This window comes from Calypte anna, chromosome 13, assembly GCF_003957555.1.
Source record: "Calypte anna isolate BGI_N300 chromosome 13, bCalAnn1_v1.p, whole genome shotgun sequence".
Lineage (NCBI taxonomy): Eukaryota > Metazoa > Chordata > Aves > Apodiformes > Trochilidae > Calypte > Calypte anna.
The window spans coordinates 6,031,349-6,057,319 of NC_044259.1; the positions used below are offsets into that span (position 1 = coordinate 6,031,349).

Sequence of the window (25,971 nt, forward strand, 5' to 3'; positions counted from 1 at the left end):
CAAGATTTTAATACTTTCTACCAGGTTTATGTATAGCATTCTGTAAATACGTTAAGTATGAAAGAAAACCTCCAAAGGCTCACAGGAGAAAGGGGAACAGCTATTGTACATGTAAGTGTCTCATTGGAGCTGACATTACAAGCAGATAGAAATGGTACAGCTTCCTAAGCACTCTCTATCCTTTCTATTTTAGGTTTGTATACTTACCCAGGCAAACTCTAAACTCCCTCATTATTCTCTTGGGATGTGTAATTATTGGTTTGTCTATGCAATTGAAGAGAAATCTCTCTCTGAACACATAGTAATTAAAGCATCATTAACCATGCTCTCTGTGGCAAAGTGTACAGAATTTTTTACTCTGTTTTCCTGCCTCTGTAGAGAACAAGCATGACATTTGAAAGGGATCAACAAAGTTCACACATATTGGACAGTGTGTAACATTTTGTGGGAAAAGAATGAAATCTAGAGGTAAAAATAGATGTGGTTAACTTGTTCATAGAAAATTCTGGACTCAGAAACTGAAAATTTATTCCAATATATTATAAAAACTGCTTTCACCTTTCACTTGTAGGTGAATATATGAATATCTATAGAATATATATATATGTATTATCTACATATATCTATATATCTATATATATCTGCAGATTACTTATTCCTCATTAACTTGCATGAATCTTTACCCTGGTATTTTAGTTTTTACCCCTGGCAAGATAGGGCAATGGAACAGGGCATGCAGGAGGACAACACAGAAGGCAAAGAAGGGTGATGAAAATATTAAGTGAAAAGGAGAAATGTTGAGAGATAAAGGTTGCAAATTCATAAATCAGCCTTTATTCATTCTAGTGGTCACAGGACCATTGGTTATACCATGATTCTCTGGTTGCTTTATAACTAAAATGATGAGATAAGCAAAGATTTTATGTCAATTTATGTCATTATGCCATGGACAGATATATCTGCATTCCTCTGTTCTCCTCCCTTAGTCACAGAAGCATAAGGTTAGGTTCAACTTATATTCAGCTGTAATCTATGGTTTGGCTTTTTCCTAGAATATCCATGATTTTAAGACTATCACATTGACATTTGAGTACACAGGTCTAAAAAGCCTCATCTGAAACATTTCTCTCTGCTTTTTAGCATTCACAAATATATGCTTATTGCTGATTTTAATCAAGAATTGCCTTAATGTGAAAGTTGCATTTTTCAGTTATTCTTGTAACCAGTGACCTCTATGGACATTACAAACGTGTCTCAGTCACTCCACTTTCCCATTAGGATAGTTGAGGGTGTGAGTCTGAAACCAACATGGCCCAAATGAAAGTAACTGGTAGGGCACATAACCCCACCAGAAGAATCAGACATTTCACTGGAGTAAATGTTGCTGTAGACACTCTGCTGATGTGAACTGCAGTTTTGAGTTCATATGAGACCAATTCAGTTACACAGCCTAAACAATGCACACCCTGCCTCTACAAAACATGTAAACAGTGATAAAAGCAAAGAATAGTCTTAATTAACAGGTTGGACCCCTTTTTTTGTACCCTGTGAACTCGAATCAAACTGACAAAAAAAATGAAAGCCCAGAAAAATACTGGGAGAGAGTCATCCAGATAAGTGGAAGGTGGCAGGGAATGGAAATCTGGTGGTGTTACTGGAAATCTCTGATGTCAAAATGTATTAGCTTGACCACTGGAGAACATGTTTTCTATCCAGTAATTCCCATAATCTTTAAAGGACTATAATGAAGACACAGAGAAAAGGAGAATGGATGTTCAAAATTAATAAGAATCCTTCATGGTTCTTCAATAAATCAACCTAAAAAGCAGATGTAGTAGAACTTTAATTTATAGCTGTGATTAAAAAGCCTTTAATTGCCTATTTTTATAATTTCCTTTCAAATGTTCTTTGGGAAGTACAAGAATTTGATTCCACTGAGACACGTGTGCAAATGTTTAATTCTAGCAAGGACCTTGAACATTATACGACCCCTGGAAAATTGTAATTATTTTTTCTTTGCATGATTTGTTGAGCTTTCATTTCTTCACTGTGATGACCAAAAAAGCTGTTCCAAAAAGTAAATTGAGCATAGGCTCTGGAGCCTGAGGTAATTATGGAACAGTTCACCCTTCTTCCAGTTAGCTGAGTGTCCAGTCCTGCAGTATTGCAAGACAGGAGAGCTTCAGCCCCCATTTCAGGAAGAGCTGAATCAGTTTTACAAGGATATGAATAGGGACAGGTCTTAGAAAATCCAACATCGCCATCTATCGGATTTCTGTTCCAGGTGAGATTCACAAATACTCGAATCCAGCTGCGTTCCCTGAATTTTACATACCACAAATTCAGCCTCTTTAAAAGCAAATCAGCAAGACTTAAGGTAGCAAGAGAATTTAATTTTTTTAGAATTTTTAATTTAGAATTGGCTGGGTTGGAAGGGACCTCAGAGATCATTGTGTCCAACCCTTGAACCACCATTGCGGTTGCTAGACTATGGCACTGAGTGCCACATTCAGTCTCTTTTGAAATATCTCCAGGGACAGAGAATCCACTACTTCCCAGGACAGCCCATTCCAATGCTTGATCACTCTCTCCATAAAGAAATTCATTCTAATATCCAACCTAAACTTCCCCTGGCACAACTTAAGACCATGCCCTCTTGTCTTGTTGAAAGTCGTCTGGCAAAAGAGACCAATCCCCCTCCTTTCAGGTAGTTGTAGAGAGCGATGAGGTCTCCCCTGAGCCTCCTCTTCTTTAGGCTGAACAGCCCCAGCTCCCTCAGCCTCTCCTCATAGGATCTATGCTCGAGTCCCTTCACCAGCCTGGTTGCCCTCCTTTCGACCCGCTCCAGGACCTCAATATCCTTTCTGAACTGAGGGGCCCAGAACTGGACACAGTACTCGAGGTGTGGCCTCACCAGCGCTGAGTACAGGGGCAGAATCACTTCCTTGGACCTGCTGGCTACGCTGTTCCGGATACAGGCCAGGATGCCATTGGCTTTCTTGGCCACCTGGGCACACTGCTGGCTCATGTTCAGCTTCCTGTCAATCCAGACTCCCAGGTCCCTTTCTGCCTGGCTGCTCTTCAACCACTCTGTCCCCAGCCTGTAGCGCTGCATGGGGTTGTTGTGGCCAAAACCTAGATACACGGTCTTAAATTCCAAACAAGTCTGTTCCTGAAGTGATGAATTCCTCAATCAGAGTATGTTTCATCATAACATTTCTTTTTACAGTAAAATCCATGAAGCAAAACTGGTTGTCAAGTTTACAGAAAAAAGAAGTCAACTCACTGCATTGTTTTGGGAAGAAACAGGAAAAAAAATGAAGGGTAAAGAAATTTTTGCTGGGGGAAAGTACTGAGATACAGACTCTTTCTGTGACTTGACCTCTTCAGTTTGTGCCCAGCTCAATAAACGTGCTGTAATATAAAAGTGTTCCACTTGAGGGACTTTGTGACTCTGGATTCTGCTGCATGCCTGCCCAGAGGGGTAAACCCATTCAAACTGGGGTCTAAATTTCAACAACACAAGCTAAGCCTTCCATTGCTGAACTCTTATTCAAACGTATCTACTTATTCAGGATTATATGCTCCTGATTTTTTTTTCAGCAGGTGTTCACTTAAACTATGTGACACTTAAAGTAACACTTTAAAAAAATCTCTTAGCATCAAGAAGATTAAACAAATGATACTGACTCTTCATTCTTTGTTTATATACAGTCTTCAGCTACTCATACACTTCTGCTTACATCAATGAATTAGAGGCTCTAAAAGATGAATTAAAGCCCTATAGCCTCCTGGTTCAGTGTTTGTTACTAAAAGGTGTTTGAAAATACTGTAAGAGGACATGTTCTTGTATTTTCCAAACATAAAGAAACTTAAGAACACACTAGTCCTGTAAGGATAAAAAAAAAAAAAAAAGAGAGAGAGAAAATGAGACACAAAGACAGTAAACCAGCACTTTACCTTAATGACCTTAATGAATTTACTTCATAGCAGCACAGAGGAGCACTTCTACAGAAGACAGATTCAGGGACTTTCACTGGGCTGCAGCTTGCTCAAGGCTAATCCTGAAGTGCAGCCAGGATGCTTAAAGGTGATTCTGCTAAAAAGGACTCCTGGGGACATCCCCATCTTTAATAATGTAGGACCATGGGAAAGCTTGTCCTTGTCACTAGGACATAAAGTTATGTCACCCTTTACACATAAAGGAATAATCACCCCTAAATCAGAGTAGGGAAGTAGGATTGCATCTTTTCCCCTATGTTGTCTTGGGAGGAAAGAAGCCCAAACAGAATAGACTCTAGTTAAAAGTTCATGAAGTTCCAAAGCACCTCCAGATCAGAGGAGATGCAGATAGTAAATTCATACAGTAAAATTTGCTGATTTTTCTCAGATTTCTTCCTATGAAGTCAAGAAGATTGTCTACGCAAACATTCCTGGCCCCAGTTGGGAGCGGTGTGGAAGCTAGAAATTCCTGCCTCATGTGGAGGTAATGTCTTCCCATCACTCAGCCACAGCAAAAAACCCCAGGTGCAGTTCCTGTAGTTTTTGCTGGCAAATTGACCTCTTTTTTGGGGAAGTTAAAGGAAAGCTATCACACCACCTTTGATGTGTTGCTGATCCCGGTTGTCCAGAATTATTCTTCCCAGTTCAGTTCCTTCTGTGGATGAAACACAGTAATTTATTCAAACATTTGTGCTCTTTGCACAGCCAGATATTTAAATAGCATTTTGGCAAATTCAAACCTGCCTGGAATTACAATTACAGCACCACAGCTGTAATTTCCCTCTCCCTTTTCAAATAACATGATATTTAACAGGGCAGCGTGAAGGTTCAGGACTTTTTTCCAGTAAATCAGAATAAATTACACAGTACTAGCAGAGCAGCAGAAAAGCACATTTCTGTGGGCTAAATCATTGCAGCTGGCATGCTGTAGAATGCTGAATCTCCTTTTTTTATATATATATCCAGAAAGAGCGGAAAAAAACCAAGCCATTGAGCTTCTGTTTGCTTTCATTTTAAGTATCCATGCTCTTGCCAAGTAACTGCAAAGTGTTCCAACCTCTCATTAATGTCCCCATGCATCACTGGCACTCAAGTCATCAGAAACGTTCATTTAAAAGCAGTGATCAAACAATTGAAGACCAAAAAAAGAATTTGCTATCTGAGTCTTCAATTGCTACTCCAACCTTGAAATGCCAAACATCCCTTCAGGCTTGAATCGAAGCCTGGTGATGTCAATTAAAAGAATTTCAGAAGTCAGGACACATATTGAAATATTTCTGAAGACACACCTCCCCCTCAGCACCCTCAGATGGGATAGATACACTTTGGTCCACTAATGGAGCTCTGCCAGGTTTGGTACTCTCTTGGTATTCTAACAGTGGCCAGTAGCTTCAAAAGTGCTGATATGGATTTAACAGTCAGCATACTTCCTCACAGTATGAGGGTAAAGAAGAAAGGGAATCGCTCTCTCAATTAAAAATTGATTAACTTTTGTTTTTAAGAACTTGTGTTGTCTAAGAACAATCCTTGACTATGCCTTACTGATTAGAACCTAACCCAAGTCTGAACAACCTGTGTAGTGCAGAGGCTTTTTTGTTGTTGTTGTTGTGTTTTCATGTTGGTTTTTTGTTTGTTTTTTTCTTAAATTAGAGCTCTTTTAGAGGAACATTTTAAACTTAATCTTTCTTCAGGATTTGCTTACTGAAAAGTTGTTTAGAGCAAGGAAAAACACTTAAGAATAAGTCTTAACTGCAGGAGGACTTGGCATAGTGATTTTCAATAAAAAGGAATTGCTTCACATGCTTTTGACTTCACAACTGGTGAAAACTCAGTTTTGTTTCAAAATTTGGGAATTAACATTTCCGGGGCATGTGAGCAAGGCATGTAAAGCAAGATGAAAGTAAGTTTTCTTGCTGTGCTTAATTACATAGAACTCAGTCTTTACCTGTCACTGGAACACAAAGCGAAGTCCATACTGGAAACAAGCAATTTGTGGTGCCTTAGGACACAGCTGTCACCTGCACACTAAATAGTCATAGAATTATAGAAAGTTAGTGGTTGGAAGAGCCCTTGAAACATCATGGAGTCTAACCCCCTGCCAGAGCAGGGTCACCTACAGGAGGTCACACAGGAACCCATCCAGGTCGGCTCTGAATGTCTCCAGGGAAGGAGACTCCACAGCCTCCCTGGGCAGCCTGTGCCAGGGCTCTGCCACCCTCACAGTGAAAAAATTCTGCCTATTATTTATACAGAACCTCCTGTGCTCCAGTTTATAACCATTACCCCTTGTCCTGTTGTCAGTCACCCCTGAGAAAAGCTTCAATCCACCCTCCTGGCACTCGCCCCTTACATATTTATAAACACTGACGAGGTTATCCCTCATTCTCCTCCAAGCTGAAGATCCCCGGCTTCCTCAGATTCTCCTTCCCGGATCAATGAACAGCGGGGTTCGGGCGCTGCAGACCGCAGAAGCCGAGCAGCTGCTTCTGCTGCAGACACCATCCCTCTTTTTGCCACCACTCTTCCCAAAAGGCTTTACCATACTCGGCACTTCAACCCCTCAGGAGCCTCCAGGGGGACAGCTCCCCCGCCCCCCAGAGCTCCCCTCCCTCAGCCCACACGGGGCTCTCCCCAGGGCTCCAGCCTTCCCACTTCACCCTCAGCTCAGCAGACGGCAAAACTCTCCCTTCCCACCCGCTCAGAGCCTCCAACAACTCGCCCGGACCCGGGGCGGGGGGGGGGCGTTGTTTCAGGGCTGAGGCAAAAGGAGTCTCCTCCCCTCCATTCCCTTCCTCTCCCTCCCAGTGCTGCTCCGCTCCCGCCTCTGCCTGAGGCGCCGGCACGCACCCACCCGCGCGAGCCAGAGTCCCTACATCTCCCAAGCTCCATCTTCCCCCCTGCCGGACTACAACTCCCAGCAGCCCCCGCGCGTCCTCCCCCTATTGGCTGTCGCCAGCCGGAAGTGCCCTGCGGGGTGAAGGGTGAGGAGCGGGCGGAGCGCGGTAGGGAAAGCGCAGGTCTCTGCCTGGGGTGGGCCCGGACCGGACAGAACCGAACCGGGGAGTCGGTGGGGTCGGGTTTGGGGCTCGGGGGGCGGCGGAGGGTGCAGCCCGGCCTCTTATCTCAGGGGGCGGGATAGGGTTGAGATGACAGGGCCGGGGTCGGCCCCCTTAGGCCTGGCGCTGGGGGGTCGTGACGGGGCGGAAGGGGAGCGCGGTGCAGGCGGGGGGGTTCTGGGCGAGCAGCCCGGAGGGTTTCGGAGGGCTGTGGATACGCAGGTCCAGGTGACGGAAGTCCCACTGCAAAAGAAAAGCTGTAGGGTAGGGCTACGACGTGCCAGTCCTCCCAATCTGAGCTGTGACCTCACTTGGTGAGGGGCAGAGTGAGCCAGGCCCGTCTCGCCGTGTTGGGTGTAGGACAGGGGTGTGTGAGGTGCTCCTTCCCCTGATGGTGGTGTCAGCAGTACTTTTAAGTGCTTTAGAGACTTAATTTGCTGACAAAGCATTTACATTGGGCTTACCGAGTTTTATTTCTTTCTCATTTTTAAAAGTCTCACCCACCACCCCCCTCAAGGAGACCAACATGGAAGAGTTTAAAGATGCACGTCCACCTGAAGAGTTACTTGATCACTTAAAGCTTTCTGATCAGAAGTCTTCAGAGACTGGCCCCAAAGATGCACAGAATCCTCAAAACGTTGAAAGTGGATATGCACCATCTTCAGCCAAAGATCCCACGACAGCAGATGAGTGTTTCCATGACTGTCATGATTCCTTGGAGGCAAAAGAACCTATGCTGGATGATGAAGGGAATTTACAGAATGATGAGAATAGCTCAAGGAAGCAGACAGAACTAGATGAAGAATATTTACTAGAACTAGAAAAAGATATGCCAGAGGAAGAAAAACAGGTAATCTAAAGTACTAATGCTGAATACAGAAAAGATACTTTCAGTGCCATCTTTCTGAATTATCTGTTACTGGCATAAAAACAGACCTTTAAAACTCTAGTTTACAGGTTCATAATTTCTTCTTTTAGATATTTTTGTTAGTTTTCCTTGCTGTACTTAGCCATCACATTCCATTGCAGATTTTTGTCTTCTTTTACCACAGTGTAACCATAGTGTGACTCAGAAAGGCTATAAACAAAGGCTATAAGAAGCAAAAATCGCCTTGTTTCATGTTATTTAGGTTGTCTGCATTCGTTGTTTTCACCTGATCAGTTGCAAGGTGCTTTTCCAAACCTCAGAGCAGCTTTCAGGATACTTTTATTTTCTGAAAGCCTAGTTTATGTAACATCTTAAACATCTCAGAGCCTGGAGATGGCACAGCCTCTGTGGGCCCTGGTTCTAGTGTTCAGACACCCTTATGGTGGCAACTCTTATCCTTGTATTTAATTAGAATTCCTTTGTGGGTGTTTGTTTGGGTTTTGTGTGGTTTTTTGGTGTTTTTGTTTGGGGTTTGTGGGTGGTTTTGATGTGTTTGTTTTGCTGATTTTTTTTCTTTTTTCCTCTAAAGAAGTATTATTGGTATATTTTATAAGCACTGCTTATAAAAGGTTGAGAAATCCATAAAGTAGAGATGAAATAGGAGTTTACAACAGCTGTTACAGCTATGGAAGGGGACCTCTTGCATTATTTTACCCTGCATCACTTGGCATTCTCTGTAGTTCAACCAGGGGGATGGGTCTTTCCTGAACTGCCATTCCTACGTGCCTTATAGTACCTGGAATTCATACTGAGCTACAAATTTTGTTTTATTTCTGTTTTTTAAAAGTGGAACATTATTTATATTTTGAATATGAAAGGAAACTATTACATAATGCAGCTTTTAGGAAAAAAAAATCTGCAGTTACACTGTACATCCATGTCTTCAGAGTTGTCTGAACATTTTTTAATGACCTCCCAATTACTTAATAGGTTGTCTTTAACAAGAAGGGCAACATGATGTTTTTAAAATTTTTCTTTTTAGTAGCTGGACAAAATGAGGCAGAAATAATCAGAGCTTGTTTCTTTGTTTAGGCTGTGACCAGGCAGTCAGCAGCACTGCTGCTTTTGCTACTTAGTGGCTCCTTGATGGGTTTGTCCCGACCCCCTGCTGCCTCCCTCACTGTGCCACCGCACCTCCGTGTGCCTGTGCAGTGAACCGGTTACAGGGAATGATGCAGATGAAAAAGAATGCTGTATTTTTAGATCAAGGGCAGCGCTGGTAAAAGGAGAATCAAGTGGCAGCCTTGTGGTGGAGATGGATTTTATTCACACTGCTTGCATAAATAAGAAAAGCTTCCTATGATCTGGGGTCGCAGTCCCAGCTGTAAACTGGAACTTCACACCAGCTGTACTGAACTGTAAGGAGAGTTGGCTGCTAAGTCCTCCACAAATCAAATTTATGGAGTTACACCTTAATAGTTTTTATTTTGTTTTTTAACTAAGCCAAATGTAATGTTTTAGCAGCTTTAATAAATAAGCTCTTTTCAGTGATGTTCTGCAATAACTAAGCTGTAGGATATAAAGTCCCTTAATATATTCTGGAAATGCAAGGACAGATTCTAGCCCTTACTCTGTGTATTTATGCATATTGTGTGTGCAAGCTTTTGCTCTGCATAAAAATTCTCACCTATGCAGAAGCTGATGCAGAGACCAAAGTGAAAGTGGTTGTGTATTTTCTCTCAATTATATTTTGAGAGCACCATACAGTGAGATTTTTAAGCGACAGGAATTGCTTCCAGGAAAACAGTACCAATACTTTAAGAAGTCGTCTCTGCACAATGAAGCAAAATTAGAACTTGAAGACACAAGCCTGCAAGAAGCTTTCTTAAAAATAGATGTAGTGGTGTAGAGCCTCGTAAGTTGCCTGGACTTGCAACACTGAGCTTTTTAAGAACTAAACAGCCAGAGACAAAATTCACTTTTACAAGTATTTGTTCTGACAAAAGCATGTGGACTGCTGCCTCAGCAGAGGCACTGAACAGTAAATTGCTTTTGATACATTACAAACAGATTTTTTCTGGTTAGTTGTCATTGACAGTGATTGCTTTGACCTTGGTCTAGTCTGCAGAATTAATCAGAAGACACCCAACACCTGTTACATGGTAATTGTTTCAGTCTGACCCAGTCCTCTTCTGCAGGGACACCCATTAATTATGAGTTCATCCAGCAGCAAAATTCGGAATCCCTCATGCTTTTCCATCATGACAGATGTTGTCTTGTTCTTTCAGCCTGGTCTGGCAAAGACTTAAGCACTTGGCCTGGGAAGCTTTTATTTTGGATATGGAACACTCATTTCTAGATGCTGTAAGACCCTGGAATAAGTATCTAATATTCCTCAGAAGCAGTGTTGTTCTTTACACTGTTGCATGTGCATTAGAGCTACAGAACACAGATCCCTGGATTCATACTCAACTTCTGTTTTAACACTAGGAAATGTGCCAGCAAGACAAGGAAGATAAGTCTGTTGGAAGAGATTCTTAATTAGTATCTTGTTAACACATGTATAAGAATGAAATGAAACTGATCTTAAAGTATTTTTGAGTTATACCTGAGATTTTTTCAGTTCTGGCTTAAAGAGGAAAACTTGCCTTTTTTTTATTATTATTTATTTGTTTTAATTTTTAATTTTTTTTTTATTTCCTTCTGTCCAGCATAGTATAATCTTGACTCTGGCAGAGTTGCTGTTTTTCCTGTAGTATTACAAAATAAATATTAAGGTACAAAACAGAAGATGGAAGTCACATTTTGGAGCACAGCAAGTCACATTTTGGAGCAGTCCTCAGGTACTGATCACTTGGAGATTCTCTCAGAACTCTTTCCAGGAAGAACTATGGTGTTGGGCCAAAGAACACAGATATTAATAAGTGAGACAATCCAAGTGACTATGCAGCAGTAAAACTTACTACATAAATTACTGGCAAATACCAATAAAGAATATATCTTTTGTTAACAGTTTACATCAGCAGTCAAAATTATTTTTTATAATGATAAAACTTGGAAGACATTTGGGTTTTGAAGACATCACAGTGCAGTCCTATGAAATATAATAAAAGGTGATCACCTTACTCAGATGACTTTAATCACTTGAGTCCTGTCTGCACTACACAACCAAGACTAAATAAGCTATTGTTTTGGTCAAATTGGAGAAAATTACTAAAACTGCTGTGTCTTGTGGCCTGCAAAACCATCCTATTATATTTTCTGAGTTTATCAAAGCTTGGAGAAGTACATGTGAGAAGTATATCTGTAGCTGCCAGTGTAATTAATTCCAAGTGGTGGAGAGAAAAACCTGTATAAAATCTGGAATCAGACTATCTCTCTCTGAGTTACAGTTCTTTGAGTCACATTTTTAAACAAACATAGAAATCTTTTTCTGGATGGCAATTTAATACAGTGAAAAAGTATATTTTCATCTTTCAGTGCTGCTACCTGATGTTAGTATTTTTGTATTTCTCTGGAAGATGCTGATACTGTCAAATAGCAACCTTTTGACTTGTGGAGGTGATGGATTGCATGGCCAGCTCTACTTCTCTGCCTCAGGTTGCTGCCTCTGGAACAGGAATGACTGGCATCTATTGTCACCCAGAAATAGTCACAGTCTGGCATGTTAAATTAAACTGACTGGCAAGGATGGATGTGACTTCTGGAAGTGCTGCTTACAGTTCCAGGGAAAGGTAGTGCTTTGGCAGTAGAAAGACTTAATGTGTCTTTACCTGGACTTAAAAGAGCAGAGATTGGCCAGAGGCCAGCAATGTTTACTATTCTGCCTCTTGAGTGTAGAGGGCAGACTGGCACTTTTCTAGTGACAATTCTAGCAAGATTTGAAAAAGAACTTAGTTATTACACCCTCAAATTGAAATTCAGTTCCTTGAATTGCCTATAGCAATAGCTTCACAAAGCTGCAGGGGGAGGCAGATGACTATTAATGGATGACTTAGATACAGAATTGGGATCTGAAGCTGAAAGACATCTCCCTTATCTGTTTAAATTCCTTGCCTTTTGTGCACCCGTTGAACTTTGGTAATTTTAAATTGATTTCTACTTGGTGACCTTACAGGAGATGCAGATGTGCATTGTCACTCTGTATAAATAGCCTTACACAGAAGAGAGAGGATGCATTTGCTTCTCTTGACAAAACTGGAGCCAAGAAAAATTCCCTTGCAAAGTTAAATCAATGGATCAAATGAAATGCACAGGAACAGCCAGAGGAAGTGTGGCTGGAAGGATTTCAAACTGAGGGCATTTGTCCTTCAGCTCTCACCAGCTATATTTAAGGGTTTCACTTCCAGCACTTTTATTATATTGGCTACTTCCAAAACAAACAGTGAAAATGTGTAGATTGCTTTCTTCCTTAATAGTAAAACAACTCTTTAATGCTTTTAGTTTTGACCCTGAGTTTCTTGACAGACCTGAGGTCCAGAGGCTGTATTTGATGGCCTCTTTTGAATTGTTGGACTTCACTGTCAGAAGGCCAAGCAGTCTTGTCCCACTACTTTAGGTCAGGCCTTGATCTTCAGCACCTCTTGTTTGCCAGGCAGGTTTGTTAAGATCCAGATTTCTTCAGAAGATGGATTATTGTAATTCATTATCCAAATCTGTAAACATTTGTAATCCAGTTCTTTAAGAATTATATTGCTAGTTACATGTAATTATATCTTCTGGACCTTAAAAGACAATTTTATTTTATTTTTTTACATTAATCATCAAAAACTAATGCCTGCCACTTGGAATTTGTCATCTGTGTATTCATAGCATTTGCAAAAAACAAACCTTAAAATTTTGCAAAATCCGAATAGCAGAAAATCATAATGGAGTGTAAGGTGGGGACATTCTGCTTGACCCCTATGTCATATGTGAGCAGCCTCAGGGAATGTAATGAGTCAAGATATTTTTTCCTCAAGCAGAGCATTCTAGGAGTTCAGTCTGACCTACTTCCCTTGCTGAGGAAAGGGTAGCCTGCCCTGCAGCTACTTAAATCTTTTGATGAAAAATGAGAGGGTGGGGACACTGAAATGACATTGTGCAAAATTTGTCCCAAGGACAAGTCACTTGCAATTTTTTCACTCTGAGCTGATATGATCACCGTAAACTGATGACCAGTCAATTTGCAGTTGTCCATGGAAGCTGGAAATTTAGCATACTGAGCAAAGAGTGTTCTAACAGCACTTATTTTTGGTTGTTTGGGTTTTTTATCTTATGTGTGAATAGAAAGCAGATTCTAACAGCATCCATCCGAGTAGTCCTTTCAGGTTAAATGTAAATTCATCCAAAACAGTTGACTTTCCAATGCTTTTGTGTTAGGATTTTCTGTTAAAGGAATATATATAGAGAGATAATAAATTGTGTTTCAAGTTCATGCAACTGAATTCCCAGTAAAAGGACAAACCAAAGAATAGGCAGAGAACAGTTGTGTGAATCATCAGCTTCCCAGTGTCACAGTACTTGAATTCTTCAGGTGTTCAGAACTTTGATCTGCTGACCATACAGCCACCTTTGCCTTTCTTTTGTGCTTTTGAGACTCTTGGATACCTGAGAAGGAATTCCACAATTGAAGATACTTTTTCTGTTCATTTTACTCTTTCTTGCTGCAAATCACTTTTTATATTCATACTTAATACTTAAATACTTTAAATGGGTAAACATATTTTCATTCAGTATCCCTTGATTTTAGAGTTTCTACATCAGGATTAGTGTGACCTTGCTGTAGTTCTCATTTTATAAGAAAAAATATCTTTGGTAAATGTAGAGTTGTAACTACCTTATGCAACAGTGAATCAGTTAATGGCAGTTAGAGCCCAGTTCTAAATAGGTCATGAGCAATGAAGTCAGTAGGGCTGGTGTTTCAAGCACTTAGGTTCCTCAGTGAGGGTTGTCTATGAAGATCTTTCATCTTTTCCAGTAGGATCATCATCTCCAAACTTGTTCTGTGCTGAAAGCTGGCTGCTTTGTTCACTGGTACAAAAATAATTTCTGCTGCCTTAACATTCTATATGCTATATGCATTCAAGATGTTTTAAAAATTTCTCTCTCTGGAGGGCCAGCACTGTGTGTGGCATCGACCTTGCTGGAGCATTTCTGTGTGGCAGTTACAAAGTTTGAGTACAGCTTTCAAATGCAGTTATATAATCCCTGTGCTGAGCAGCAGAATCCTGCATATATACAAATGATTTGTGCTTTTAATGCAGCTTGTGTTTAAAGTGCTAAAATTTGTTTGTATGCTTGTATATACACTATTTTGGTAATTTAGAAAACACCAAGTGGCTTTTGTACATTGGTGCAAGTGACACTGTGGAAGGACTTGTGTAGGTTTGCCAGTCCACCCTGGAGAAAAGCCAGTTTCTAAATAATGGTGCATGTTTTGTCTAACCTATGTTTGTTTCTTTTTAAATATGAGTAACCATGAGAATTAGCAAAAAAAAAAAAGAAATTAGTGACCTAGGCATGTGTGGAAAGGATCAGATGATATTTTACTGTGTAATTTTGTGTCACAACTGAATGCCATTCCCCTGGGCCTAGTTTTCAGAGCATTGTGATCTGCTGTCACTAAGATGGTGATCATGGTTGGGGTGAATTACTTTCCAAAACCAATTAAAGCAAAAGGAGAACCTCCTATTTTGTACTGTTTGTCAGCTACTTGGCATAGCTGTGAGATGGTGCAGCACTCCATGAGTACTATATTTAGCTGTTTCCAAGGAGATGTTCTGTATGATATTGATAATTGCATTAATCCCTGATTTACACAATCTGCAGGAAGGGAAACTGCTCCTTTTTCTAATGTTGGCTTTTTAAATTACTAAATGATCTGTAATTTATAGATACCTTGATTTAAGTCTTTTATGTATGTATGTTGGGGACCAAATCAGTGGTCAAATGGTCATTTTCTACCACAGAAATGATTCTTGAACATGAATGTGGCTTTTTGATATTACTGCTACTGCTTTGATTTTAGTTGTGTGAGGTCTGTCTGCATGTGAAAGGCTTCTATTGTAAATAGGTTGAAGAAATAGCTTGGTGACATCCTGTGCTTTCTGTGTCAAAGGCTAATAGCATTCATGTCAACTTCACTTGTGCCTTGAGTACTGCTAAGATATTCATGGTTGAAAACACAACTCTGCTTGGCATGTGCAATTTTCATTCTGTAACAGAATCATCTTCCTGTCTCTGCGTCTGATGGTTTAGTCACTCTCTGCCTAAGTATTATCCATGGATTGTTTCTTATGCAGTCAGCTCAGCATGCTTTGTACATCTCTGAAAGTATGAATTTCTGAGGTGGGATTATTTCAAGCTTTTTTATTTCAAAGCTTTGCATTACATCTAAATGCAGCATTGCATCTAAAATATATCCCACATAGTTGACCTGCACTGATTGAATTAAATTGAGTTGGACAGGAGAAGCAAACTGCCAGCTAAAAAGCCAGTGTATTAGTGTATTAGTTTAAACCATGCAATTCACTATGAATGCTCTCTGCATACTGTTGTCCATGAACTGGAGCTTTTTAATTGCCTTGTTGTTATACTCCAGTGTATATATGTATATATACACTGTATATATGTATATACTCCAGTGTATACTCCAGTATATATGGATATATAAAGTATATCATATCACCATAACTATAATCAAGTAATCTTGGTACTAGTTAGACTTGTTCAGGTTATATTTTAATCTGATTCCCATTCATATGATATTTGGAACTGCAGCTGACCTACTTGTTCATTTCAATTAAATACTTTGAGACATTATCTTTTCTTTTGTAGAAAAGAAGAAAGGAGAGCACAACGCTGAAGGAAAAAGGAAATGAGCTGTTCAAGAAAGGAGGTGGGTTGATAATCTTTTCACACTACATCGATGTTAGAGAATCATAAATTAATACTTAGCCATCATAGTGATGTTGCAGAAAAACCATAGGAGGATCTCACACCCATCATTGTTCAGATTTATCATCTATATTGTTTTCCATCCAGCTCTAGAGAACAGAAAGAGATAGTAGACCTCCTTAAGAGTAAAGACTTGGATTACTAAAGCAGGATTCTTGTGAAAGCTAGGTGTTTAAATCCAATAACATGATACAGAATTGACTGCCTTGCAAGTGCCAGGGTTTCCTTTACAAATGAAAAAAGGCTTATACTAGGCTCTGAGTTTTGCTAATGCATGTGCTTAGAATCCATGCAGGACTCAGTGGCTCAGTAGCTCTCTCATACCTTTGTACATTTGCATGTTTCTTTTTATCCACTGACTCTGCATATAGATACATATATATACACATATACACACTTGTACTATGTACTTACACATGCATCTATATAACATACATATGTGTATATACACATTTATATATGTAAAAACATGTATTTATGTGTGTATACGTGTATCTATATATAGTGTGTATATATACACCTGTGTACACACAGATGCATATGTGAAATCAAATTTAGAGGTATGCAGATTTCAAGCTTATGTCAGAACTGGGCATGTTCTGAACACAGTTAATACGTAACAACAGGATTGAGGTCAGTCCTAAATACCTCTAATAATGCTTTTAATTAAAAAATATAAAAGGGGAAGTGCTTTTGACACCTACCTTTCATTTAATGTTCTGGTGGCTGGAGGATTCACAAAGAAAACACAGAAATGCAGAGTCATACTTTCCTCAGTCAGCAGGGACACAGACAAGTGACTTGTCCTTCCCTCTGTACTCTGATAACCAGTCCTGTTGGAGGTCTCTTACATCTTTTAAGCATCTGGATGGTCACCAGCTACAATGCACCCAAGGAATTGCTCTATTTTGCACTTGCCAGGTTGCAGGGCCTTGCTCAGTCAGTACAGGGCCTTTCCACTCTTGACTCTACCATATGGTTTACCATCAGTCCTTGCTTTAGACCAGACTTGATGGATGATCTTGGAGTTTGTGCTGACTGACCCTTTAAGTCAGTCATTGTAGATGATGTGACAAATAAAATATCTTGGTATCAGTTCAGTGCCATGTTTCAGCACGTGCTTCCTTTCAGATCAAGGCTACCCTTAATCTAAAGAGATTCTACATCTAAGGCTGGCACTTAAATGGAACAAAATAATGTCAGGATCAAGAATTATATACATATCATTCTGCACTTGTTACATTAAGCTAAGGACTATATTTCTGCTTTTACAAGGGTGATGATTTTAAAACAATTAGTTGTCATCGATTACTACTTAGTAATGTACTTTGTCTAAGAAAGCTACTGATTCTGGTTTAATATTGCATAATATTAAGAAATGTTTCTAAAGAAATCTTAGCCATGTGGTTCACTGACTCTACTGGCATTCAAATAAATGGTTTGTTTTGGTTTTTTTGCTATTGCATCTGCAGACTATGGGGAAGCAGAAGACTCTTACACAAAGGCCCTGCAGATCTGTCCAGCCTGCTTCCAAAAAGATAGGGCTGTTTTATTTTCAAACAGAGCTGCTGCAAAAATGAAACAGGTAAATATTCCTTTTTTTTTTTTTTTTTTTTCTTTTGTGAAACACCATTGATTACATGACACAAATGCAATAATGAAGTCATGAGGGATTCATAAAGGAGGGCAAAATAATAAAGCTGTTTGCAGGTTGTGTTGCTTGCTCAGTCCCTCATGCTCCCAGTGTTCTGGGAGATTGGTTTTACTGAGGATGAGTACAAACTTGAAAAGTTGCAATTGGAACAGCTGTTCAAAATTGCTCTGCTGCAGGTGTTTAAAACACTTTTTTTTTTCTTTCATTCTCTCTACTTTAATGAAATTCAAAGTGCATGTGGAGCAGATGTCTTTAAGCATGTTGAGTGCATTCAGACATGTATTAGATTGTTAAGAATTGCAACTATTTAGTGTTCTTTTCTGAAAGCCTGGATTGCTGTATACTTGTCCTCATGTAATTGGCTCAGATACTCTGAGGCATAAGCAGGACTTCCTAACTGTGGCTTAATCATTTCAGTTAGTCTGCTTCCTTTAGAGCTGCTATATTGTAGGATGGACCTATATAGTAAAAGCATGGTCTGAAAACAGTGGCTGCAGCTTTCTTCATGTTTTCTATTCCTTGACAAGGGACAGGTGCCCAGAGGTTACCAGAATCAGCAGTACACTAAGGCATCATGGAAGGCACAGAAGACAATTTGTCTGAACAAAAACTTTCACTTTTTTAGCAAGAGGAGATACTAAAAAAACAGGAGAAAATACTCCCTATTTTTGCCTTTATTTTTATGATTAAATTTTTATAGAAAAGTAGCACAGTAACTCCTGTCCTACATTCATTGTAAAGGGAAATTCCGTGCAGTTTTCCTTCGGTGTTGAAGCAGATGCAGCACTGTTCAGAAGTGCAGTCATGTTTAGGCATAAATAAATTCTTACTTGGCATAGCATATTCTTGTTCAGCTAGAATTACCCAACTTGCTACTGGGATACTGAATTAAATAATTTGAGTAGACAAGGAAAAAAATAAAATCTGAGGTAGCAGATCCTGGAACCGTTCAAATACGAAAACTGTAAACTGAAAAACCTCCTCATAATCCTGATGTGAACTGTTCATATCACTGGAAACTAAACCAATAGTTCCCAAAGGAAGCCAAGATGATAAAAGAACTCTGCACAAACTAGTGTATCTCACTAATACAGACCTGACAGACAAATATGTTCCTCTGAAAATAGATTGGTATTATTAACAACTTCCCCATTCAGCTTGTTCTCCCATACCTGTTACACACATTTGTTTTGTACTACAATAAAAGCTCATGATGCATTTTTCTGTGAGGCAGCTTCTGTTTTATGGAGGAGAGAAGAGTTCCTGGGGTGCAGAAAGATTATTACTACTTAGACCAACAATATAAGCATTAAACAGCCTGACTTTTTTTTTTTTTTTTTAATAATTTTTAATGCCCTTTTAGTTTGGATAAAAATAAGTACTGTGTGTCAGATCTTTTTTTTTCCTTTTTTCTTTTTTTTCCTTGTTTCATTTATAAGCAGATTCATTGGCTCCAATCTTCTAACTATGATTTTCTGGGTGTTCTAAAATCTTGTCCCTGTGCCTTTGGAAAGTCTCAGGCATTGTCCTTTTAGAGAAAGCTGAATCAATGCTAAAGACAGTGTCTGCTTTCCAAATGTCTTAGCTCCTGCAGCCAAAAATTTCTCTTGGGAACTGTGTTTCAACCCTGTAATTAATTGACAGAGGTAGCAAAGCTGTAGCCTTGTTAAGCCAAGGCCTTGCAGATGTGACTCAGCCTTCAGACTGGAGCTTACAGACCCAGTACTGGGGCAGTACTGCAGCCTCCACTGGGAGGAAGCTTAATTACTGGTAAAGAGCTTTACAGCAGAAGCAATGGTATGAAAAGCCTTGATTACACAAACATCTGAGTTCCTCAGAATGCCAGACAAACCCTTTTGCTTGCAATTGAAAAGACTCTGTTTCCCAAAAAATGTAACTTAAATATAACAAAAGTATCTTGTGTTCTAGGACAAGACAGAAGCTGCCCTAAGTGATTGCAGCAAAGGTATGGCTTTTTTTTTTTTTTTTTTTGCTGTGTGCTGCTCTTGTGCCAGATCTTTCATGTATAAATTATGCCATTTAGTAGCTGACTGCAGGGCTGTATAGGGCATAAAAGTCTTAAAAGAATTTAAAGAAAACCTGTGATAGAAGACACCTGAATCTAGAATTGTTTATATTTTTTATTTTGCAAAATGTCTGTCAAGCTTCTGTCTGTAATAATTTACTTTCTCTTCTCTTGTGCAAATAAGGCTGCTGTTTGTTGTTCTTTTTAATAGAAAACTCTTATTATTACAGAAGCTGTTTCCTTATACCTACTACTTTACATCCACCTGCCGCCTCCCCAAAATCTTGATTTAATCCCAGATTCCAAAGAACCATTAGTCCCTTTTAGGCTTTTGCTGTGGCACAAGGGCTTATACTCATGTTCTTGTCCTGCATAGTTTTCTCTCTGTAACTTCTGGTGAAATCATTTCAGCTGTGCATTGCTTTATTGCTTCCACCCACTCACCCATGCTCCAGTATTTGTTAAGCTCCCCATGACAGCTGAGGCAAAAAATCCAAATTACCAATCAGCAAACTAACCCAATGGCTGTGTGCCAGTACTGCTTGTACAGTAAATATGAGTTTGTACATGCTAAAAGTACTCTTGAAGGTAACAAATTTAAGCTGGCTCCTGTCACTTTGGGAGTCTGCCTTGTTTTGGTGGTGGTGCATTTTAAAAAACACTTCTGCTAATTTTGTAGTGGCTGAAAGGGAATCAGACTGCTTTGCTGCAGTGAAAATTAAACCTACCATTGCTTGACAATCCCCAGGGACCTGGCTTAACAAACTGCAATGCAACACTTGGAGCTCAGCAGAGCAATTCACACTACCCTGCAACTTGCTGACTATAGCATTGTCTTTGTCCTTCCAGAAGAAATAAACCAGAATATTTGGCTAGATAATCCTAGATTTAATTGTCCTAAGAATCTTTTTAATAGGGTAATAATTAGAAAATGGGCTCCCTCTTTCTGTGATGAAAAATTGACGCAGAAGTTATTAAGAAATTACCATTTGCAGATAACTGTTAAGTTTAGCATTTTGTAACTGCATCTGTACATTGTCACAGTCATGATAAGGGGAGGACAAGCTAAAATTCAGTCATTATGCCCCTCTGCTAACTTTTAGAGCTAGTAGAACTGTTTGTGGATTCCCAATCCAACTTTGGTTGATATTAAATTCAGAAGAACACGAATAGTTCAGGAGTTGGTCTCATCTTGAACTGAGATAAGCAGGGAAATGCTTTTTTTCCTTGCTGTGCATATCTTTAGGTATCTTTAACTGTAACTTAATGAGGTATACTTATTATTCAGCTTTTATATATTAAATACCTTAAAAGTTCTTAAAATTTCTGAAGTTTGAGTTAGAAGCTTCGCATATATAGTATTGAAAAATTGAATGTTTATGAATTATAAATCACTTCTTCCTGTGATGGATTGTAGACATTAAATGAAATGTGATCATTTGCATTAGACTTTCACAGGCAGATGTATGCCTTTCTGAATTATGACTTAGCTTTTAAACTGTTAGTCTTCTTGACTCTAAACTACATTATAAAGATAACTAAAAAGTCCAGTGCACACTTAAGAATTTGAGGGGTGTAGAAATGTTTCAAGTAAAATGCTGTGGTTTGTTATTGTTTTCTAGCAGTGGAATTAGATCCTAACTATATCAGAGCTTTGCTGAGGAGAGCAGAACTATATGAGAAAACAGAAAAACTAGATGAAGCTCTGGAAGATTATAAGGTGGTACTAGAAAAAGATCCATCAGTTCATCAAGCCAGAGAAGCTTGCATGGTAAGCCTTTTTAGTATACTTTGGCCTAACTTAAAACCAAGTTATTTTTTTGCCTGTGCTAAATACTTAATGCTGTTTATGAAAGCAGCTCCATATGCAGTGATGATAACTTTTTTTTTTTTTTTTGAGTCTGAAAGTGAGATGGTTCTCTCATCAGGTTTCACCAAAGAAAGATTCCATGAACTGCCACAACTTCATGAGAAGCCTCAGGTCCACCAAGCATAGTCCTGTTTTTACCTTTGTAAAATGAGTGAAAGTTAAGGTTTATTCTGAGCTGTAAGCATCTAATTACATGCTTAGCTGTTGAATAGCACATGCACACATTTTGCTCTGTTAATTATGCATGTGCTAGGAAAGGTTGCCTGGACCACTGCTGTATTTTAGTAGCCAGCATTTCAATGTGGAGCTGCAATTTGGAGATCAGAATACAAGCACCTTATAATACAGTTCTTGCCTGCTGTTTAATTAGCTGGTGTCTGGTTTTCTGTAAATAGAATTATTTTTGCTTGGTAAATTTGCATTCAAATGCATTTATGCCATAATTATAATTTTTTATGACATTTTTATATAACCTACATAAAGAGACAGGATTGTATCATTCTTTATCTACTTTAAAATGTTGAATTTTTTTTTTTTTCTTGATTTAGCTGTTTTCTGTTCTTCTTTGCTGTGCCTTGTGTGTGTAGTGACCACTTTGAGTTATTTTACTAATAGTGACCAAAGTTTGCTATTAATCTAAAAAAAAATTAGCTTTTCACTTGAAGAAAAAGACACCTTGTGGTTGCAAATAGCTTTCTTTCCTGATTCTGTTACTTTCTTTGTTCTAAAAACAGTCTTCTGCAACTTAGTACTGTGTTCCAATGTCCACTTTAAATCAAATTACAAGTACTTCAGGATGAAAAATTACTTGCAGAATCTTTGCCATATCTCTGTAAGTGTAAGGAAATGCTTTAAAAGTTCCCTCGGCCTTTAGAATGTGTCAACTTAGATGAAAAAGGTAAAACCCTTAACACTTCCTGAAACTCTGATCTAACATGTAAATAATCCCTACTCAATAGGGATTTAAACTCACTGCTACAGCCTGCTTATTTGAGGTTTTAAGTTATTCTTTGTGTAAAATACAAGCAGGAAGTGATTTTTCAGTTGATATTTAGTATGCTAATGCTCAGTGTGGGAAATAGCTGTGGATTTGACAGGTTCAGAAGGTCTTTTCACAAGGGTAGTGAGAAGGGAAATCTATTCTGTGCAGAAAGCTCCTCTTAAAGGCTGCTTGCTATTCTTGTTTTTAAAAAAAGGGGTTATGAAGGCTGTGTTGAAAGGACAAATGTGGTAGAGGTAAGAGCCACACAGCCTATGGTTTTGGAGGAACACACACTAATGAAAGGTAGCCACTATAAAAAGGGGTCATATTTTATCCAGGTGGGGACTTCAGGTCATGGCAGGGGAATTGTAAGCACCAGAGAGCCTGGAAAGAGCTGACCACCTTCTGCAGGGAAAACAACAGCTGAACTATTTTTCACTTCCATTTTAAGGTAAATGGATGCAATTTGAAAACAATTCCTAGTTGGGCACCCAATCCATGTGCCAATTTATTTATATCTGGTCAAATTTTCAAAGGGCATCATTACTATAGTTCAGCTTCACATCATTGAACATGCAATGTATTGAATATGTTGATGGTGAAGTATTTTTGAAAGGCTTAGGTTTTATTGTTTTAAAATTCCATTTGGGAAAATCAGTCATTAGTAGTGATTCTCCCAGCTGACTTTTCCCCATGCTGTTGTGTTGTAAATGACAGATTATAAGATGCTTTTATAGCATATTAGAAAAGAAGCCTTGCTTGAAATTACTTCCTCTGGGACTGGATCAGTTGCAGTGATGGCAGAAAGATATTCTACTTAACTGTGTAACTCCTGTAAGGGAGTTTCACAAAACTGCTAAACTGGGCTACTTACTAACTGCTTGCTGCTTACAAAACTGCCCAGTTGTTTTCCTTGTGCCAGCACTGGTACCAGTTCATGTCCAGCCCTGGGGGATGGCTGGTTCTATATGTGAGTCTGGCAGACATCTAACTTTGCTAAAGAGGAAAAAAAGGAAAAAGTGAGAAAAAAAAAAAAGCCAGGAACCAAAAAGCCCCAAAGTAAATACAACACTTTCATGTTGCCTTGGCTTTTTGCTGTCAGATACTGCAAATGCCAGTGGGAAGGAGAGAAGATGTGGTCAAGGCAGTGCAGGCATTAGGGCCACCCCCTTTGGCAGCACCCCCTGGCAAGGTCAGTTTACTGTGAAACAACCACCTCATGCTTGTTGCAGGCATCTGGTTGAGGGCAGGAGAGCATTTTATCACCTAGCTCTTGGCAGTGGCTTAATAAATGAAAAGTTTGTCAAAGATCATTACTGCCTGGGTAGTGAATGTGATGGGTCCATCACAGTCTTGGAAAGAATATTTGTGTTGGCCTTGTTCATCATCTTCTAGCTGAGACTATGGCTTGTTTGATCCAGGAATTCAGCCAAGGAGTCCGCTGACAGAAAATGATGGGATTTGATTTCTGTAGCTCGTAGTCTTTCAGCTTTAGACTAGCTCCAGAGTGAGGCCTGAAGTAATTTGGCCCATTACTTGGTAAAATAGTGTACAAGGAGTGCATTTCAGTACTCCTCCACATCATACAAAGAACAACTGTGAAGATCAAACAGATTGCTATGAACCACCATCAGGACTTCACAGATTAAGACTTGGGAACACTCTCAGTAGTTGGTACAAAGTGTAATGAGTTTAAAAGACATGTTATGGCTGAGTTGAAACCCTGAAAGTATAGATAGTCTCCTTTATACCTCTTGCAAAATCTCTTTCAGAGAGTATTCCTCTAATAATCTCACAAAAGTGTCCTTGCTCAGCAACCAGTGGAGATCATAAACAGTCCTGCAGTTCTTCTTGGCCATCTTTCAGGAATGTTTTAGACCTATCAGTAATTTATTCTTAATAAAGAATAGCTGGGAAGTAGAGAGATTGACTGTTACATATACCTTCTGCTCCTTGACCTCATTTTACTAGGCAGAGGCTTTAGGCTCACATGTGATACAGAACACTTTGTACAAAATGCCCTGAATTTACTCTGCAGTGGGATTTAGGACATTCTGCCCTGACTTATTCCTGTTCTTTGTCAAGTTTCAGGATGGAGGCAGCTTAAACTTAAAGCTTAAAACTCCTTTCTTGAAAAATTGTTAAGGAAATACTGATAGCTAGTTTTACACTTCTTAGAATAGTCATAATAAATATCTAAATATCATAATAAAAAACCCAAACTATTCCAGCTGTAAAAGTGTCTCTACGTATATGTTTAACATATTAGATATGTAGGAGACTAAGAAGCTTTGCTTTACTGTAAGGTAAAGTACATTGCTTTTTGCAGAAACACTGCAGCATTTTTTTTCCCTCTCACTGGCAATTAAAGTGATGCATCAAGAGAATCTGCAAATGAGCTTCATTCACTATTAGAGCAAATCTTTTTCCTTCCTGTACTTAGAAAACAGTTCACATGCTGCTTTAGGGAATATCATGATTTTGTTAAATGACAGTTTAAAAATACTAAATACACATTAGTTCTTTGCTTTGATTCCTGATTTAATAGCAGCTCTAAAATTGCAGTACTGTTTATGTTTCAGAAGTACTAACTAGTGTTTTGATTTCAATCCTAGTGTCACACACTTTAGCTACTTTAAAATCTTCAGTGCCAGATTAAGCAGTTAAATTTTGTGGACAAATAATCCTTTCTGATGCTTTCTGAGAAAGTGTTTAATTATATAGTATCAATCTTTAGGTTTTCTTTTTAGCCAGATGTGTAAAAGCGTTGTGTGAATTTTAGCTTCAATCCACTTTTGAGAGACTGGCAGACCAGATAAAGTTATTTACCAAAAGAAGCTGCACTTGGAGCTAAATGTGAGACACCAGATAAAGAGTTATCCTTATGAACACCCTTCTATAGAAAACTGACCTTAAAAATACATTTCTGCAGTTAAAAACACTGAGTCTTTGGAATAATAGTATTCAGACAGACAGAATATTGAGTATGTATTTCAGATCAAGGATTTGTATCTGCATTTCCTGCTAAAGCCCACTGTCCAAATGTGAGAGACAAATGCTAAACATACACCAAACTTGTCCAAGATTCAGCAATTACAGCTAAAATGCAAACTCAATTTAGAGCCTTGGGATATCCACACAGGTTTTCATGCAGACCACTTAGGTCCAGATCTGCACCCCACTAAATGATCCTCCCTGGGTCAGCAGGAGTCAGGTGAGATCTGACTGGGCTAATTAGATCTGGCTCACTACTGGTGATACTGGGCCTGGGCTGGTTTCAAGCTTAGCCATCCATGTATAGCTGCACTCTATTCCTTAGAACTTGTTTTTTCTGTTGGGTCTTTTGTTTATTTTTCTGGGATATGCCACCTCTCTTCCCCATCACTACAAAAAAAAATGAACTGTATTTGCCTGTGTTCACCAGTGTATCCTGTACTGAACAGGAGAAAGCCAGGTAGCCTCCTTGTCAGAGGGCTTTTTCTTGAGGTGAAGTGTCTTCTTTCACTGTGGCAGTGATATCAGATGACAAACCCATCCATGATGGCTGGAGCTGTAAATGATAGGAAGGAACAAGA

General features: G+C 39.2%; 1 protein-coding gene across 3 annotated transcripts in view; it reads left to right on the forward strand.

The window, feature by feature from the left end:
• Positions 1 to 6,978: 6,978 nt before the first annotated feature.
• TTC1 (tetratricopeptide repeat domain 1) overlaps positions 6,979 to 25,971 on the forward strand; it is a 28,227-nt gene continuing 9,234 nt past the window's right edge. The window contains exons 1-6 of one of the 3 annotated variants that reach the window (XM_030459476.1): positions 6,979 to 7,004; positions 7,553 to 7,908; positions 15,745 to 15,805; positions 17,337 to 17,449; positions 19,448 to 19,484; positions 21,167 to 21,315. In XM_030459476.1, coding sequence (XP_030315336.1) covers positions 7,585 to 7,908; positions 15,745 to 15,805; positions 17,337 to 17,449; positions 19,448 to 19,484; positions 21,167 to 21,315 — 684 coding nt within the window. In that variant the 5' untranslated portion in view covers positions 6,979 to 7,004; positions 7,553 to 7,584. Of the gene's footprint in view, positions 7,070 to 7,552; positions 7,909 to 15,744; positions 15,806 to 17,336; positions 17,450 to 19,447; positions 19,485 to 21,166; positions 21,316 to 25,971 lie in introns of all 3 variants that reach the window. The other 2 variants (XM_030459475.1, XM_030459474.1) reach the window with 2 other exon arrangements.